Below are 19,582 nucleotides of genomic sequence, written 5' to 3'. Positions count from 1 at the left end.
TCCCAGCCCAAGCGTCACTTTCTCAGAAAAGCCCTCCCTGAGTCTGAACCCAGGGAGGTTCAGTTTGCAGTGATCAGTTCATGATGGTTCATTTTAAGTCCTTTCCCCCACTAGATTCTAGGAGAGCAGGGACTATGTCCGATCCTGTTCTCTTTTGTATACTCCACACCTAGTGACTGGCATGCAGTAACTGCTCAAGAAACTACTTGTAGAAGAAATAAAGCATTATTCTTCAGTACCTTAAAAGCTTCATTCTTAAAAAATGTGACTTAAGTGTGTAGTCCTTGTCTTGGATAATATTACTGCATCCTATTTAAAGCCTTAAGACTTTGTGCCTGTGCTGGAGCCAAAGCTGCCAGGCCCAGGCCATGGACTCCCATGCTCAGCCTCTGAGGGGCAGAAGCAGCTGTTCCTGCGGCCCACACCAGGGAAGGCAGGGGTGCCTGCCAATCCAGGTGAGCGTGGGGCCCACGGCTCCATGTCTCTGCCCCAGCCCCCAGGGTGCACAACGCTATCCCCCAACCACGGCCAGTTCTGCCTCCCTTCCTTCTCCCCAGTTGTGAGGGCTGTGACCCCACCTTTGGGTGTGCGGTGTATGTAGGCCATGCTGCCATCTTCCAGCTGCACGGGTTGTCCATCCTCAAAGGAAAGAGGTTCTGTAATGAGAGCAACGCCTTCCTTTCTCCGGAGCTTGGGGTCAGGGAGTGGGGCCCCTCCGGCGGAGGCTGCCTGGCCTCCCTCATGTGGCAGGGGCGTCCGGGATGCCCTCACCTTTCTGCACTGCCACTTGGTGAATGTACGCAGTGGTCCCATCTTCGAGCTGGATCACTTGCCCTTCAAGAAGCTTGTCTCCTGTGGAGGCAGAAATGGAGAGAAGTGGGCCTGCGCCAGGCCCAGAAAAGGGCTGAGGAACACTTGCCTGCTTTAGTAGAGGCCTGCTGGAGGCAGAGTCTGCGCGTCTAAGCACAGCTTAGACATTCTCCAAGTTACCTCACTCCCTGCCTCCCGGGTCTGGGCCTCAGAGGTACCGAGGTAGAGACATCCTGCCATGAAGAACCCTACAGCTCCCAGAAGATCCCCCTTCTGTCACTCATAGGAGGAGCAACTTCATTTATTATTCTACCCATGCCACACAAAGCAGGGACTTCCAACCTGGTAGTAAGTTGCTGAGATTGAGCTAAGTGGCAAACAAAGGATTCTCTGAAATCTGGAAAGGCCCCAAATGGATCCAAATTCAGATCTGACTCAAATTAACTAAATCAAACTATGTTCCCTTGTCTCCCACTGGGGCAGTATGCCAAGACCGAGACCCTTCGATAAGGCAGGATAACTTACAGGTTAAAGCAAGGCGCTCTGGGGCTTCCCTGGTGGCTCAATGGTAAAGAATCCCTGGGCCAGTGCAGGAGAAACAGGTTTGATCCCTGGTCCAGGAAGAGCCCACATGCCATGGAGCACCTACGCCCGTGTGTCACAACTATTGAGCCTGTGCTGTAGTCAGGAGCCACAAATGTGCCCACACGCAACTACTGAAGCCTGAGTGCCCTAGAGTCCTGCGACAAGAGAAGCCCCTGCAGCGAGAGAGCAGTCCCCACCCGCTGCAGCCAGAGAAAAGTCTGTGTGGCAACAAAGACCCAGCACAGCACCCCCCAGCCACACAAAAAAGCAGAGGGCTCTACAACCAGTCCAGACCTCCTGGGTTTGAATTTCAGCTCTACCTCTTACTAGCTGTGTGATCTCAGACAACTTATTTAATTCTCTGTGCCTCCATTTCCTCTTCTAAGAGCAAAAGGCTCTTAGATTTAGAATTAGAATTATATAGGCCTCTCCTTATATCCAGGGAGTCTGGGAGGGAGAAGGGGTAAAGGAAGTGAGAAAGGGAAGAAGGGAGACTGAAGACTCAATGACAAGTGGTTTCTTTGTTCATTTACTTACAAGTTTTAAGACCAGACAGTTACTTCTGGCTCACCTCTGCTGATGTCTACCCTTCAGAAGAATTCCCAAACTTGTCCCCAAACTGAGTTTTCTTGGGTCTGTAACTCACAGCTCTACAACCCAGCCAGAGGTAGGTAAGGCGGGGACAAAGGTAGGAAACAGGAGAGAAATGCAGTTGAGACAAGGGGAAAGCAACCCCCTCTTCCCTCCTGCCCAGCAAGCAGCAGGCTACCCTGCCTTTGAACACTTTAGCTGCCCTGCCAAGGGCACCAGTACTTGGGGATCTGAAAGTATCAGCAGAGCTTCTGCTAGGAGAGTGGGTACTGCTGCAAGGCAGGAAACAAGATGCCGAGGAGAGTTATTAAGGGGAAATTGTCAACCTAGAACTTCCTCTAACAAGCAGAGACGACAGTGGGGAGAGGCGTGGGGTGCTGGTGGTGGGGAGAGGAGCTGACTGTCAGGGCCCTCGTGCCCCACTGCAGAGGTGACTGGAGGTTCCATTTTGCCTGGAATGGTCCCGGTGCCTTTATTCATAGCATGTTCTTCCACTCTCCAAGGTGTCAGCTTTGAATAACACATTTCATGCTTACCCTGTTTATAGGTAAGTCTCATCACAGTTGACGGCTTCCGACTGGCTGAGCCGGGCCCAGACAGAGCTGCCTGCTGACAGAGATGAAAGTGCTCTGGTTGAGAGCATCAGAGGTGCTCACCTGCAAGAGCGCTGCCTTTCGGGACAGTGAAGCTCTGGTTCCTCAAGGCCAGCTCTACTCTAAGCAGTGTGAAATCTGCTGGGTGTGAGTGTGTGTGTGCATGCATGTAAGGACACACTATAGCACCATGGAGGAAGGAGAGAACAGAGCCAGGAAGAGTGACAGGAGAAAGATATAAATGGGCAGGTAAAGAGATCATCCAGACATAAGAAGCAAAGATCTAAGAAAAGAGAGTGGCTTTCCAAGGCCAAGCATAGCCACTTTTTTTTTTTTTCATTCATTCAACCATTAATTCCTAACAGAAGACTGAGGCAAGGGAAATACCCAGGTCCACAGAGTAAACGCAGCCTGATCGACAGGTCCTGAGTTCTTCCATCCCGCTGAGACTGCTGTGAGAGGGCAAAGACCTCTGATGGGAAGGCTGCAAACAGAAGGCTGCAGGCTTCACAAGTGTTCTAGAGAAGTCCATTCTCAAGAAAACAAAGCCAGCCAGCTCCACACGTCATCATATGGAAAGAGCCTACCCATGCTATTAAGGAGCCTCTTTGTTGTCATCAGGAAGCAGCCGATTTACCATGAAATCAACAATTTATAAGCTTGGGACCTGAAATACATTTTGACAATGTGTTGAAACGAAGGAGGGCAATGCTGCAATGACAGTGGAGAAATGAGGACTGCAGTGCTCACAGAGTCCAGAAAAGGCAAACTATAGAGGAGGAATGAGGCAGTGTTTGGCCAGTGCTGTCCAAGAAAGACACACAGGCCATCTGGCGTGCCTGTAAATGCTGGCGAAAAGAAGGAACTTGTCAGGACAGTGAGTGTCCTGGCCAGAAGGCCCTGCTTTTCAACAAGGCTCTGTTCTGACTCCATGCCCCCTTGAATTTAAGTTCCTTGAGAATTTTAACTTCAGGTAAATCTGAATTGCAGATAAACAATGAAGTTTTTTTTTTTTTAGTTCTTGGTGTTACTATGTTACTGCTTTTAGTATTTAATCTTATGTTTATACATAGCTTTCTCATGCAGTATTTGGAACATACTTATACTACAAAATTATTCATTGTTCATCTGTAATTAAAATTTAACTATGTGCCCTGTACATTTTTTCTGGTCACCCTAGTGGGGCCTAAGGCATGAGATCTATGCTTGGGTGACCCCCTTACCTGGAACCTAAAGAGTATGTTATACATGGTGTATGCTCAGAAGATAGTTTGATTGCTTAAACTTGCTTAAATTAAAATGAACTGCTTCTAGAAAGAACTGAGAAAACTGGATAGGGAATATTTGAAAAGCAGGAAGTCACAAGCAGCACAGTGTTCATCCATGCCAGAAATATTTATCAACTTCTTACCACACAGAAGGGAATCTTGGCTCCTGTAGCCAGGCTAATCTGATTTTCCAGCCTCCCTAGGTGGCATTATATTTTAGAGTTACTTTTTTATCAATCACTTTGAGATATTCTCATGCAGAGCAAGTTGTGGCAAGCAGGCAAGAGGGCAGGGTGGTCGTGGGACTCTTGGACCGGGACAGGGCGGGATTCTGAGGTCCGTGGAAATACCTTTAACAGCTTGTTGCTGGACATAGGCCGTTGTCCCATCACTGAGGGTCACCATCTGCAGCCCCAAGCTCTCCATGGCAAACTCCTGCCCGTGCACTCAGACATGAAGTTGGCTTCTTCCCAGCACCGGAGCCACAGCTGAGGCTAGAGATTTCCTTTTGCGTCACAAATCTGAGAAAATGGACAGTGTCATATTATGAGCTGCATGGCTTCCTCCTGCCGCAAGGACACACAGGGAGAGTAAATGAGGCCAGCCAAGAAGAAAAAGAAAAAGAGACGAATTCTTCAAAGTAGAGAACTATGTAGGCTTTTATTAAAAGAGTTCGAAATATACGCATTTAAGAATTCTAAAGACTGAGCATTCAAGAGAAACATGCCAGCCAAATTGGTTGTAAAGTAAGATTTCATTAATCAAAACCCACTTTTAGGGACTTCCCTGGTGGCCTAGTGGCTAAGACTCTGTGCTCCCAAAGCAGATGGCCGGGGTTTGAACCCTGATCAGGGAACTAGAAACCACACGCCACAACTAAAGATCCTGGATACCGCAACTAAGACCCAGTGCAGCCAAATAAGTAAATAAACAAGTCAATATTGTTTATAAAACCCACTTTTGAATTCACTCCCCTAGAAGGGAGACCCACGGAAGGCAGCTGGCCAACTCCGCTGTTGCTGTTTCTCTGTGACCATTCTAACATCTCTCCTGTGCTCAGATCCATCCGTTCACTCAGAATCAGTGGGGTCATTCTTTTTTGGGGGGCCATGCAGCTTGCAGGATCTTAGTGGCTTGACCAGGGATTGATCCTAGCCCCTTTGTAGTGAAAGCACAAAGTCCTAACCGCTGGACCACCAGGGGATTCCCAATGGGGTCATTCTTGATTCCTCCTTTATCCTCAGAAGTCTAGGAATACCACCATCTTATACCATGTGCAAAATTAATTCAAGTGGATTAAAGACTTGAATTTAAAACCTGAAATCATAAAACTCCTAGAAGAAAACATAGGTGGTAAGCTCTTTGACATCAGTCTTGGCAATGATTTCTTTTTGGAATTTATCACCAAAAGCAGAGGAAACAAAAATAAACAATTGGGAGTAAAAAACTAAAAAGCTTCTGCAAAGCAAAGGAAACCATCAATAAAATGAAAAAGCAACCTATTAAATGGGAAAAATATTTGCAAATCCTGTATCTGATAAGGGGCTAATATGCAAAATACACAAAGAACTCAAATGACTCGGTAGCAAAAAGCCAAACACTCCAACTGAAAAAACAGGCAGATGATATGAACAGACAGCTTTCTATGGCCAGTAGGTACATGAAGAGATGCTCAACATCCCTAATCACCAGTGGAATGCCAAACAAAACCATAATGAGATATCACCTCATATCTATCAGAATGTTTATTACCAAAAAGACAGGAAAAAAAGTTTTGTGGAGAAAAGCGAACCCTTGTGTGCTATTGGTGGGAATGTAAATTGGTGTAGCTATTATAGAAAACAGTATGGAGATTCCTCAAAAAATTTAAAGTAGAATTACCATTTGATCGAGCAATCCCACTTCTGTGCATTTATCCAAAGAAAACAAAAACCTTAACTTGAAAAGATATATGCACTTCCATATTCATTGCAGCGTTATTTACAATAGCCAAGACATGGAAACAATCTAAGTGTCCACTGATGGGTGAATGGATAAAGAAGAAGCTACACACACACACACACAGGAATATTATTCAGCCACAAAAAGAATGGAATCTTGCCATTTCAACAACATGGATGCACCTTGAGGACGTTACGCTAAGTGAAATAAGTCAGGCGGAGAAAAAATAAGCACCGTATGACCTCATTTATATGTGGAATCCTTAAAAAAAATAGATCCATAGATACAGAGAACACACTGGTGACTGCCAAAGGCAGGGGTGGGGTAGGTGAAATGAGTAACGTGAGTGACAGGTACAAACTCCCAGTTATAGAGTAAGTCCCGGGGATGTAACGCACAGCACAGTGGCTACAGTTAATCATACTGTATTGCATATTGGAAAGTTGCTAAGAGAATAAATTTTAAAAGTTTTATCACAAGAAAAAAATTCTGTAATTGCATATGGTGCTGGCTGTTACTAAACTGAACGTGGTGATCATTTCACAATATACAGATACTGCCTCATGTTGTACACCTGAAACGAATATAATGTTGCATGTCAATTATACCTCAATTTAAATAATTAGCAGACAAGAAAGTCAAGGTACCTAATTCCAGGTGAGTATCACCTCTCACCTGTTGACTAAGAACCTCCTAATATATGTCCTCAATAAATTCTTGCCTGTTTCTCACTCAAATTTTGTGTCAGAATGCCTTTTTTTTCCTTTAAGTACAAATCTAAACCTATTACTTCCTTGATTAAAACTCTTCAGTGGCTTCCTATCATGCTAAGAATTCATTCACCCTGCAGGCAAGGCTGGTCCCCTCAGAAGTCCCTGCAGCCCTGGCCACTACGTTTTCCTGGGACTCACAGTCCCAGGGTCACATGACTATCTCTCTTCAGCACATGTTGCCTACACAAGACTTCAGGCTCCAAACCCGGTTCCTGGTTCACTGCGGGCTCTCCACAAATCCTCGAGCTGTGACTCGCCGGTCCTCGTGCCAGCAGAGAAGCACTGATGCATCCGACTGGCAGCGCAGCGCTCACTGTGCGTCTACTGTGGGATGGAGGGTACCGGAGCCCTGCTTCAGGGCAAGGTTCTCCTTGCCACCCATCAGAGGACTCTCCTGGACTTGGAGTCTGCACGGCCTACTGGATTCTTCCTAGCTGCCGGCTGAGCTTCTCAATCAGGGCACCCAGAGAGGATATCTGGATGTCACACTCCGGGTGCTGGTACTTGAAGCCATGAGCAACCAGCTAGATAGAGCTTTGGCGGTTCAAAGGGCTGCGTGGGAAAGACTCCTGACACAACCATAGCCCATCTGTGATACACTGGTTGGGATGCTGTACACTAGACTTGGCATCTCCACCAGGATGATTCATTCCTTCTGTCCATACACATTTACTGAATGGGCTACGCTCTGGGGACAGCAATGCTACTACCGCTGAGAGTGAGTACAGCCAGAGAGCTGACTATGTAAACTGTTTAATCCTCACAATGACCCTTTAATCAAATACTATATTATCCTCATTTCACAGTTGAGGGAGGTGAAGCTCTACTCAAGGTTGCACCGCTAGTAAGTGAAAGAAAAGGATTTGAATCCAGGCCACCCGGCACCAGAGCAGTGCTCCTAAGCAGTCTGCTCTGCTGCCTAACACGGAGGTTTTTAGCTGGAGTTTACGAACCCTGAAGCCACCTGGTAACACGTTTTTGGTGTGTGAGCTTGCACATTTTTCTGAAGAGGGGAGAGTCGTGACTGTCATCAGAGTCTCACAGGGATTGAAGGAGGTAAGGAACCCTTGGTCTAGCTGGAATTCCGTATATGACTCACCTTCTCTGGTCTACGTGGATCCTGGCAGTGACCCCAATGTTGCCCAGAGTCCTGATGACCCCTGACATGGTCCTGACCTCATGAAAGCCCTGGGTCTGGCCTCCATTAGACTGCTCCAGGACCTCTGACTTTCATTCTCTTAAGCAGGGAGAGAAGTTCTTTTGGTGAACTGTTTTCATATTAACAGCACTGTGTCAGATATAACACACCTGAGAGACCTATGTCTGAAAACAAAGCAGACTACAGGTTGAAAGGGGACTGGAAAACGGTCTCAGATCTTTATGGCTGGGCCCTGTGGCTGCTGAGGCAATGGTTGGTTTAACTTAGCTCATCTGTATTCTACTGAGATTTTCTGAGGAAAATCTGTGCCATGGTTAACAACACAGGCTCTGGTGTCAGTCTTCATTCTAACTCAGGCTTTGCCTCTTTCAAGCTGTGTGTCCTTGGAAAGTAACTGGACCTCTCTGAAATTTAGATACATCTTAAAAAAAAAATGATAACAGCGGCATCTTCGTCACATGTTACTGTCAGGATGAAATGAGGTCACATACATCAGCATTTAGCACAGGGAATTTAGCACAGGAATTACTCAAGAAATGCTGGCTCTGGGGAAGGGGATGAAAGGAAAACCTAAAGGGATATGCTTCTGAAGCAATGAGTATTTCTGTAACAGCTAGGAGTACTGACAACAGCCTGGGATCTGCAGAAAGGCTTGTAACCTCAATTTCACCTCCTGTTATTGCCTCTTAATCTGTAAAATGAATTGTTGGCCCAAATGACCCTAAAATCCTTGCCACCATTCATGTAATTAAATTTATTAAATATACAGCCCTTAATACATGTCAGCTGCTGTTTAAAGTACTCTATCTATACTATCTCTTTTAATCTTAAAAACAATCCTATGAGGAAGTGAGTACACTATCCCCATTTTACAGCTGAGGTGACTGAAGTTTAGAGGTGGAGTAATTTGCTCAAGGTCCTAGATCAAGTTAGTGCTGAAGCCAGGATCTAAGCCAGGCTGGCCGGCCCCAGAGTCCATACCTCTTAATATCTGGTTTATGTCCTCCTTTTGCTAATCCACTGTAACACAACATCAGCTCTTAGAACACTTGAATACTGGTTGTTTAACTTTCATCTCACCCACTGCAACTTAATCCCGGTTCTTCTCGACCTGACCACATGGAAGGAGGGAACAGCTAGCAGCCACATTTCCCAAAATAACGCTTTTTGACTCAAAGAAAACAAATCCCCGCTCTTTAAAATGTTTCTCATGTCCAGGCTAAATATTCAGTTTTCCTCCTTAAGCCTCATAACATAAACCTTTAATAAAACAGTCCCCTCTTGCTCTCTAGCCCTTCTGGATCGCTGAAATCTGCCTTCCAACAGCGCCTGACTGCGGATGGTGAGGTTTCTTCTTGGCTGCCAAGCATGTACAAGTGTCTGATTGCCATTTTCCTCCCTTTCTTTTGTTAAATAATGGTCAACTCCAAAGCCTCCTGTGCCAGTACTAAATCAACCGCAGGGACATTGGCAGAGCCAAAGAAGGCTTGTCACTGCCTGAGGATGGCTGGGTCTGAGCAGTTCCTGCCTGTACTGGACATTTCAGATTCCTAACTCCCGTGGCCCTCTGACAAAGGGCAGGAGTAGCTGCTATGTTTTCTTTTTGGAGGGTGTTAATTTTTACCAGCTCCCTAATGACCTGAGCTGAATGGAGAGCTAGTCTAGGGGGAGTTGTGGTGAGGAATAAGAGCCAGGAGGAAAGGTAGGGATGAAAAGGGAGACTGACACACTCAGAATTAGCAGCAAGTCCAGTTCCTGTTTGTTGCATTTTAAAATGAACTTAACCTATTGTTGATTCTGCTGCAGGAAACAGCTCTATGACTTCATAGTATATAAATGTGTTTCCTCTTGTAAACATAAATTATAGTTACCAGTGAGATAACATTTAGAAAAACTTTTTAGATACATTGAATATTTCTCTGTGAAAAAGGATGGGCTTAAATTGTCTCCTCAAAGCAGAAAAATAAGAGGTATGACAGATGGGAAATCAAAGAGTAGCCACGTGCTTCTCCACTATGTTATGGGTCAGATCTAATCTGACCCACACCTAAGCAAGGCTTTGCCTGGACTACAGGCACCTTGTTTGCTAGTCTATCATTTTCTGCTAACCCGAACTCCAGGAACATTTGAAATAAGGGTTTCTGGACTCTGTCAGCCCAGAGGGTACTGAGGAGCCAAAAAAAAGAAGAAGAAAAAAAGAAAACATTTGCTTGGAAACAGAGAAACGTTCAACTTTGGGAAAAAAATCACAATTTTCACTCAGATAATTACTAATGTGGAAATACAGAAGACTTCTCAGAAAGGACAAAGCGACATTAGGTTGGGAGGGACAAAGACTGAGTGGCAAACAAATGAGCAGCAGATTGGGAAGGGCTGCAGTAAAATGATTCAGTATTTGTTATTATAGAAAAAGACCAGTACACACACAAAACCCAGAGTGAAACGGGCTTGGTTCTGCGGGTTTCCAAAAACTAAAGAGAAAACAGGAAATTAATAACAGAAACACATTTAAAACACCAGCTAAACATCTCTTTCCAAAAGGCACACTGATGTTAAAAGCCCAAAGTACTTTTTAGTATGGTTCCTATTTGGCTACTCCAATTTTACAGGTTTGAATTAGTCACAGAAAAGGGAGTAATTGGGCAAAATGGATTATTTTTAACACCAAAAAACTCAGTGAAAATACAGTCTCGTTTACTGCAGAATGGCATTCAATTAAACTAAAACAGATAACTTAAAAATCTAATTTTCAGACAAATGTTTAAGTGAATTTAATACCTTAATTTGTAAACACTCAACAGAGCAATCATGGCTGAGCTTCAAACTCACCTTTAGTACATGAAAAGATAAGTCCAGAAAAAAAGGCAATTTGGAAGGGTTAGCCTAAGGTTATCACTTTATATCACCAAACAAATTAATATAGATATGAGGAGGTTACATTTCAATTGTTACTGGAATTCAGCTCTGGGTCATTGTATGCTTGAGAAGGGTTATTTGACAGTATAGAAGGGACTGTATCACCACAGTTATTTAGAAACATCATGTTATTTAAAACATCACTCTGGGACAAAAAGGTTAAATTTATATTATCAGTTCATCAAAATGGAATAATATCCAGATCTCAAAATGGAAGAGAAGATAGTTTTGGCCCTTTGAAGCGTAAGAAATCTAAGTCAGAAGAGTTGGTTTTAAAAAACCCTCAGCATTAGGGGAAAATATTAAAGAAATAAAATATAAGGCATGATATGAAAAAAACACATGTAACTTATAAATAACTAATAAGGACCTACTGTATAGCACAGGGAACTAAATAACCTGTAATGACCTATGTGGGAAAAGAATCTAAAAAAGTGCAGATATATGCATACGTACAACTGATTCACTTTGTTGTTCGGTAGAAAGTAACACAACATTGTAAATCAACTATACGCCAATATAATTAAAAAAAAAAAATAACTGAACTGTACACTTAAAAATGGTTAAGATGGCAAATTTTATGTTCTGTGTAAAATACACAGCACACCACACCACACCACACACCACAAAATACACACACACCACAATAAAAAAAAACTGGGCGGAGAAAAAGCCACATGCAGACACTTACAAACCTCCAAGAAAAATTCCCCTGGACAAATAAGGCTACAATATGAATTCACACAAGCAAAAAACCACTAATATTAAGTAAACAACACACAAAAAAGGTTCATTCTCATTAGCAATTAAAGAACAAGAAAGAATAATCATGATGATACTATACTTATTGAATTACCAAAAATCAAAGTGAAAGTATTCACAGCCAATAAACAATAACATATCACTACACACCTACTACAGGAGCTGAAAATCCAAAACACTGAAAACTCCAAATGCTGGTGGGGATGCACAATGGCATAGCAAAATGGTACTCTGGAAGACAGTTTGGCAGTTTCTTACAAAGCTAAACATATTCTTACAATAAGATCCAGAAATCCTATTCCTAGGTATTTCCCCAAATGAGTTGAAAACATATGTCTACAGAAAAACCTGCACGTGGATGTTTATAGCAGCTTTATTCATAATTGCCCCAAACTGGAAGCAATCAAGACATCCTTCAATAAACTGTGGTACACTCATACTATGGAACATCATTCAGCAATAAAAAGAAAAGTTATTAAGTCACAAAAAGACAGAGAGGAACCTTAAAATGCACTTTGCTAAGTCAAAGAAGCCAATCTGAAAAGGTTACATATAGTATCATTCTAATGACATGATATTCTGGAAAAGAAAAAACTTAAGAGACAGTGAAATGATCAGTGGTTGTCAAGGGTGCAGGGGAAGGAGGGGAGGCTTGAATAGGCAGAGCATAAGACATTTTTAGAGCAGTGAAACTATTCTGCATAAGTCTATAATGGTGGATACTTGACATTATATACCTGTCAAAATCCAGAGTGTACAACACAAAGAGTGAACCATAATGGAAACTACAGACTTAGTTAATAATAATGCCTCAACATCGGTTCATCAATTGTAGCAGATATACCCCACCAATGTAAGATGCTAACTGCGGGAAACTGGGAGGGTTAGGGTAGGGGGTGTGTAAAAAGGGAATACATGGGAACTCTACTTTCTGTTCAGTTTTTCTGTAAACCTAAAACTGCTCTGAGAAATAGTCTATTAATTAAAAAAAAAAAAAAAAAAACCACAAAGAAATATCCAACCATTGATGCTGGCAAGGCCAGGAGAAGCAGGTGCAAGTACATTGCTCATGGCACTACCGGGGCTCCAGGTTCTCCAGAGAACAGTCTGTCAATGCTCAACCCCACCAGAAAAGGTTCAGACGCTGAGGTCTAACATTCATCCTGAAAAAGACAGGAGAGAAAACAAGAGCTCCTCGGCTACATACCCGCTCTCATTCTGTAAGTGACCTGTTCATTCAAAGCTGAAAGTGTTAGCCAATCAGTTGTGCCCGATTCTTTGGGACCCCATGGACTAGAGCCCACCAGGCTCCTCTGTCCGTGGGATTCTCCAGGCAAGAATACTGGAGTAGGTTGCCATTCCCTTCTCCAGGGAACCTGGTTCATTAAGATGGGCTATATCTTGTATTTAAAAAAAAAAAAATTATTATTCGCTGCGCCACAAGGCACACAGAATGCAGGATCTTAGTTCCCTGACCAGGGATTGAACCTGTGCCCCCTGCAATGGAAGCACAGAGTCCTAACCTGTCCTAACCACTGGACTGCCAGAGAAGTCCTTATATCTTATATTCTTGTTTAGTTGGTCAGAGACTCTCCTTAAATAGAAACATAAACATCTAAATGACACAGGATAAGATGTTTGTGCTTCTAGATGTAGTGAAGGGATTACTCTGCCAGTTATGTTATTTTTTCCTCAAACTTAACTCTTTTGGGATGAAAACAACACAATCCTACTTACTGTTAAACTGCTTATAATTCAAGTTCTTAGAGAGCAAGCATTTCGGCTTAATTAGCACCTTACAAAGAATGTGCCCACAGACACTAAATGAATAACACTACTAGGTCACATAGCTAACTGAGCTCTTTAGCTCAAATTTGAATCCTAAAATCAGCTCCACTTATTGTGGATCAGATCTGATTGAAACTTCTGAGATTGGCTTTGAAATCCTTCATCTACCGCAGAGACACAAGCTCCCTAGAAGTTGTTCCTGGCAGAAGAGTAAATGCTGAGTGAAGAAATGAAAGAGGGAAGGAACTGAATCCCACCATCCCAGCTCTTTCTCCAGCCCCAGATAGGATGCCCACTTTTTCCTCACTTGAATTACCATGCTGCCTCATCTATGACATCCACAAAGTTTTCTCCCAGACCCAGTTCAAGAACAAGATTTCCCTGGCCAACACCACACCAGACTGTCAGACCCCAGTCACTTCTTCCGCACTCAGCAATGAAGCTACTACACCAGGTGGCTCGTCTGCAGTGTTCCATGAGGGCATGGATATAGCTCCCTGTCATTGGATCCTCTGTGTCCAGTGCCCAGAACATGGCAGGCATTCACTGGGTATTGCTTTAGTGAAGGAAGGGAGGACTCAGCACCAATAACATTACCCTGTGTAGAGCTCAGCAGTTTCCAATATGCTCTCAGATACACAGATACATTATCTCACTTGCTCTAAGCATTGCTTCATCAGCTCTCACAGCGGGAGGGGCTGAGAAGACAGCTCATTTCTAGTCTAAAGCAGTCACTCTGTAGATGAAGAGACAGAGGCCAGAGCTGCCAGAGGAGTCCCAAAGGATCCCACGGCTACCTGGGGGCAGAGCTGAGTCTCACACCAGAGCCGCCAGTGTTCTTCCACTCTTCTCCTTTGTCTCTGGCCTGGTAACAGTGTTCTTTCAGTTCCCAGAAGGGCAGACATTCACTAACAAGTCAGAGAGACTTGAATATCTAGCTGCTTACTCAATATTTCCATGTCCAAAAACATCTCAAACTTGACATATTCAAAAGTGAATACCTTGGCTTCATTTCTCACCATGGGCCCTTCTTCCAGGCTCCCCCATTTCAGTAAATGGGAACCCCATTGTTAAACTGCTCAGGCCAAAAATGATGGAGCAATCCTCAACTTCTCTATTTCTTTCGCATGCCACTTCCAATCCTTCAGCAAATCCTACTGGCTCCTCTTTCAAAATATATCCAGAATTCAAGCACTTCTCACTCTTCGGCTTTTTACTTTGGGTCCAAGTTACCCACTCTTCTTGCCTGGAATATAGCAGTAGTTTCCTAATCAGTTTCCTTCCTCCCACTCTTGCCCACTACAACTTATTCTCAACATAGCAGCCAGAATGATCCTTTATGTCAGATCATGTCACTTATGTGTCTCGAACCGTCCCACTGGCTCCCATCTCACTCACAATTCACAAAAAATCCAGGGGCCTTTAAGGCCTAATATGATTTACCACAAATCTACTACCACCCACATCTCTTGCTATGTTTCTCCTCTTTCTCCCTACTGTAGCCATAATGACTGGTGTCCTCAGGTTTCTTGAACATACTAGGCATAGTCTTGCCTCAGGGCCTTTGCACTTGCTCTCTGACAGCAGAGGGAATATACTTCCCTCAGATAAATGCCTGGCTCACCCCTTAACTTCCTCTGGGTCTTTGCTTAGATGTTACCCTTTCAGTGAGACCTTCCTTGACCACCCTAATAAAATTTAATACCCTGACTTCTGGTACTCTCTATCTTCCTTCTCTGCTTAATTTTCTCAACATATATTTCACTTGTTTATCATATGCTTCTGCTTCATCCCAACAGGTGAGCTCCTTAAATCCTGGAGCTTTGTTTTATTCACTACTTTATCCCCAGGTACTAGAAAAGTACCTGGCTTCTAGCAGATATTCAGCAAACATTAGTGGAATGAATGTATAAGTAAATGAATGAATGAATGAACATCCTTACCTTTAGAATCTCCTAGTAATCTAAAGGGTTCAAGCCAGAAGGGGAAGACCCTGGTTGAGCTCTGACCTCTCCCTCACTCCCCACACAGTTTCTCCTTCTTCTTAGGTCCAGCCCAGTCCCATACTACAAGAAATCACGTCTGGGCTGAGAAGCAAGGCAGGACCAGGGCGATAGGTGCTTGTTGCCAGGATGGTACAATTCTGCATAGTGCTAATTTTTGGCTCTGGCATCCTGATACCTCATAAAACAGAAGAGGTCAAAAATAGGTTGGGACTAGATAGTAGTACTGACTAAGTTTAACAGTAACTCATCTGCTTTGAAATATCTTTCAAGGAACAGTGTTAAACTTGCATGTGTTCACCTAGCCGTCCTCTTCTTTTTTCTCAAACATGGATCTTTATTATGGATTTCAAACATGCATAATAGTAGAAAGAACAGTATAATGAACTCCATGAACCCATTACCCAAATTCAACTATTACCAACATTATTTCAATTTGGTTTCTTCTATTCTCTGTCTCTGCAATCCCCACTAAATATTTCATGAAGCTGTTTTCTTGAGAACTGATCTACATATGACAGACTCTGGTCTTGTTAACACTGTATTCTAGCAACTATGTCAACCAATTTCTCTAGTCTTACCAGAAATACAGTTAAAAAAAAAAAAGGCACTTACACCCATTCTCTCACCAAAGCAATGACTAAAAGAGGAAGTATCTAAATTCCAGACTGTTTAAATCAAGGAACTTGCCAATTATCATGTTTGAAGGGATTTGGGGAGAAGGGTTTTGTAACTACAAAATAGATGTAGACATGAGCTGTCTTCACTTGTTTGTATCTGAGGCAGAATTTCTGAATGAGCTTGTTCAATCCAGCAAGTATTTACTGACTACCTGCTACATATGAGGGACAGGATTGAGATGACAGAAGATAAGAAAACCCAGCCTCTGTTCTTAAGGAACTCACAGTGAGGGGTGGAGGATGGATGTTGGGTGAGAAGAGTATAGTAGGAACAACAAACATCCAAGGCAGAATACATTCTGTAGTCTGAGAGATTAAACAAACCCAAGGCGAAAGTTCCTTTAAAAAAAATCAATCCACAGAATTTGCAGACCCCAAGATTGACCTCTTCCTTAACTCTAATTCTGCCCTCTGCTGAATTTATTGCTATACAGCCAATACGTATGGGATAGGAGAATTCAGTGACCCACAGAATAGACTTTTGGAAGTGGATCTTTCATGTCACATGTTGCTACTCACCATCCAGTCTTCTGGTGGCAGAGGACTGACTGGAAGGTCCTCCTGGGGTTTGGTACCTCAGTGCTGACATTCAAAGTGTTCCTACTCTGAGAGTACATACAGCAAGCAGCTTCATAAACACAAGAGACTGTGTCAAGGAGACATGGCTAGATGGATTCAGAAGGACTTCCAAGAACTCTCTCCTGGCTACCTAAAGGATTGTGACCTTAGTGATCTATTATCAGAAGAGGGCAGCTCTTTGGACAAACCAATGAGGTTTGGTTAGCCAGGTTGTGTAGGAAGGAGAAAGTGCATGGTCATTCATATGCCCCTGGAATTAGATGCACAGGAGAGTGGAAGAAGGGCAGAATTAAGATGGAAGAAAGGTTTACATCATAATCAATGTCACCAAGATTGTTGAGGTGAGGATGCATGAGAGAAAAAGAGTAAGGTAGGAAAAAGGCACTGTGAGACTGGACGGGGCACAGAAATAGGGATAAGGAAAGGGATGATTCTGGTTTGAAAAGAACATCACTGACGGAAGTGAGAAAGATGCCACATGATCCAAGAATCTTGAGAGGCAGGATCTCACAAGATACTGAACAAGGTGTGAAAAGGAGGGACCTTAGAATGGGAGGGTGTACAGATTATGAAGGATGGGTTCCCACTGGAATGAAAGGGGGTCACTTCACTGAAGCTGGGTGAAGTGGTCACTAGATAAAGGTTTTGGATAATAGGATGCAGCTATGGATGGCAGAAGGGAGGCAACTGGAACACTCATAAGAGATTGAAAATCTCATTTATATGAATTCCTGGGGGTAAGCAGACCTAGGATGAGAGGATTTGGGGTAAAGTGCCAGTGAATGGGAGACAGCTTAGGATAAGTGGGAGCTCCAAGAACTCATAGGGTGAGAGGATATTCAGACAAAGGATAGAGGTACTAAGGTGCAGGGATCTCAGGACACATGGGGTCAGAAGTTATGAATAATGGGTTGAGGAACTCACCAAGCCATGGGGCAAAGGTTAATATTAATAGAAACCTTGGAGGTTATGGCAAGGGTTGCTGTTGGGCTTAGGAATTAATAGAAAATAAGCAACAAGGGGCTGAGGGTAACCTGGAAAACCAGGTAGGTTTAGGAGCAAGAGAAGCTATGGATCAAAAGTTTTGAAGATCATGGGTTCAGATGCCAGCTCTACTACTCATCTGTGTGAGTTTCGGGTTCATCATTTGTTTAAAACTAAACCAAAACAAACAAAATATGGGAAACAGTGGTAGACGTAGGAAGAATCACGTCTTGAGGTTGTGAAGGGAAAACTTAATTTACACATACAAAGCGTGGTACACAGTAGGTGCTCAGCACTAAGTGCTAATCTTCATTAAGGAGATACCAGAGTCAAGAGCCAAAGAAATGAGGAGGCCATAGGAGACATAAGAGGACAGGGATTCCAAGAGCTCAGGGGTACAAAGATAATGCAAAGTGTGGGCCCTGCATTCATTATCTGCTGACTCCCTAGCACCCAGGATGGAGTTAAGACCCATAAGAGCTTCTCAGCATATACTTAAGGGCTTCCTTAGGCTAGGTTTGGTGCCAAGTGCTTTGAATACATTACCTCAAGCACTACCGTTATCCTCCTGGTGGAGAGGTGACAACTGAAGCTAAAAGATATGCCCAAGGCACCATAGCTTAAGGGCCAGAGTCAAACAGAGCAGGTCTCTAATCACATCAATACCCCAAGCTGAAGCACTCTTATGCTGCTTTGCAAACATGTTAACTGATGAGGCTTGATCAAGGGAAATGGGTACAGCCTATCATGTAGGGGGTCACGGGAGTGAAGCAATAAGGTTAAGAAGTGAGTGGACCCTGGGGTGAGGTTACAACAGTAAACTTCTAGCTAGGAATAAAAAAACGATTGCAAACAAATATCTTGATTGAGAATTGTAGAACTTCACAGCTGGAAGGAAACTGAGGTCATTTAAACCAACCTTATCATAATAGAGATGAGAGACTGAGGTCCAGAGAAAGGAAAGGACTTCTAGTGGCAGAGCTAGACTTGAATCTGGGACCACATACTCAATTCAGATTCTCTGATGCCTCCAACTACATCTACTTCATATTCATCTCTATAATTTCCTGGGCACCAGCTCCATGCTAGGGCACTTGTTTAGTCATGTGCTGGTTGACACTGGGGGTCTGGAGTGCAGAGAGCCACGTTAGTGGAGGTGACTTTAGGATGAAGGGGGAACATGGAATGAGGATCATGAAGTTACAGGGAAAAGAATGGCTTATCAGATATTGAGGGTTATATAGAAGATGACTGGGTGAGAAACTATTTTAGATGGCTGAATTTAGGAGTTACCAGAAAAGGTTTGAGGGGAGTCACCAAGTTTGCAGGGGGGTGGGGTGGGGAATACAGGGTAGAACTGGACGGGTTAGACTAGCGGAGTCAGTAAGGTTTGAGGGGATGTGGGGATGTCGGGTTGTCAGTCACTGGTGGAGAGCTGGGGGAGTCACTGTGTTGGTGGGTCTCGGCAGTGCTGGGGAAGTTCCTGGATTGGCAGAGTCCATGAGTAAGAAGTGAGGATTACCTGGTGAGGTTTTAGGGTCAGTGGGTGGGGGGTCAGAGGTGGGGGCGGGCGCAGTCACATGGTGAGGTGTGGGAGTCACGGGGCAGGAGTCGCAGGGCGGAATTGGAGGGGCAGGGATGGGGACCGGGACCCGAGGTGCGGGAGGGCCAGGCCGCCGACCAGCCGTCGAGTGGGCACGCCAGGCTCGGGACCTTCCCGGGACCCTGCGCCCGCCCGGCCTCCCACCTGGGCACGGTGGACCCACTCTTTCCCCAGCCACCAACCTGACAGCCCCCGAGGTTGACTCCGCCAACAGACCGCCATGCACCGGGCCCCGCCAACAGCGCCGGCCCCGCAACCCGCCTGCGCCATAGCCCGCCCGCCCGCGAGCCGCTTGCCTCGCGCGATATCCAGGTTCCAGGGCCGCCGCACTTTTCCTCTCCTCTCGGCGGGCCTCCACCGGGCCCCGGAACCCGTATAGAAAATACAGGGCAGACTCCACCCCGCACCCCGAGTCGCAGCGGCCAACGTCTCACTTATCCCGGTTCCCGGGCCGCCGGAGCCCGGGCGGCCGGGGTCTCGAACGGTGTCCCTCAGAGCCCCGCCCCGCCCCGCGAGCCGGGTGACGCGCCGCCCGCCAGGCTGAGCG

General features: G+C 44.6%; 1 protein-coding gene across 6 annotated transcripts in view; it reads right to left on the bottom strand.

Moving 5' to 3' along the window:
* The window catches only part of ZNF76 (zinc finger protein 76), a 28,287-nt gene extending 8,723 nt beyond the window's left edge, over positions 1–19,564 (bottom strand). Inside the window, exons 1-5 of one of the 6 annotated variants that reach the window (XM_065912693.1) lie at positions 19,218–19,306; positions 12,421–12,561; positions 4,198–4,368; positions 772–882; positions 579–656 (exon numbers count right to left, since the gene is read on the bottom strand). In XM_065912693.1, the coding sequence (XP_065768765.1) occupies positions 579–656; positions 772–882; positions 4,198–4,273 (265 nt within the window). In that variant the 5' untranslated portion in view covers positions 4,274–4,368; positions 12,421–12,561; positions 19,218–19,306. Of the gene's footprint in view, positions 1–578; positions 657–771; positions 883–4,197; positions 4,369–12,420; positions 12,562–19,217 lie in introns of those variants that run through there. The other 5 variants (XM_065912692.1, XM_065912691.1, XM_065912694.1 and 2 more) reach the window with 5 other exon arrangements.
* Between the last annotated feature and the right edge of the window lie 18 nt (positions 19,565–19,582).

The sequence above is a fragment of the Muntiacus reevesi genome, chromosome 20 (assembly GCF_963930625.1).
Source record: "Muntiacus reevesi chromosome 20, mMunRee1.1, whole genome shotgun sequence".
NCBI classification, from domain to species: domain Eukaryota; kingdom Metazoa; phylum Chordata; class Mammalia; order Artiodactyla; family Cervidae; genus Muntiacus; species Muntiacus reevesi.
This window is presented reverse-complemented; position numbering and strand designations above follow the sequence as displayed.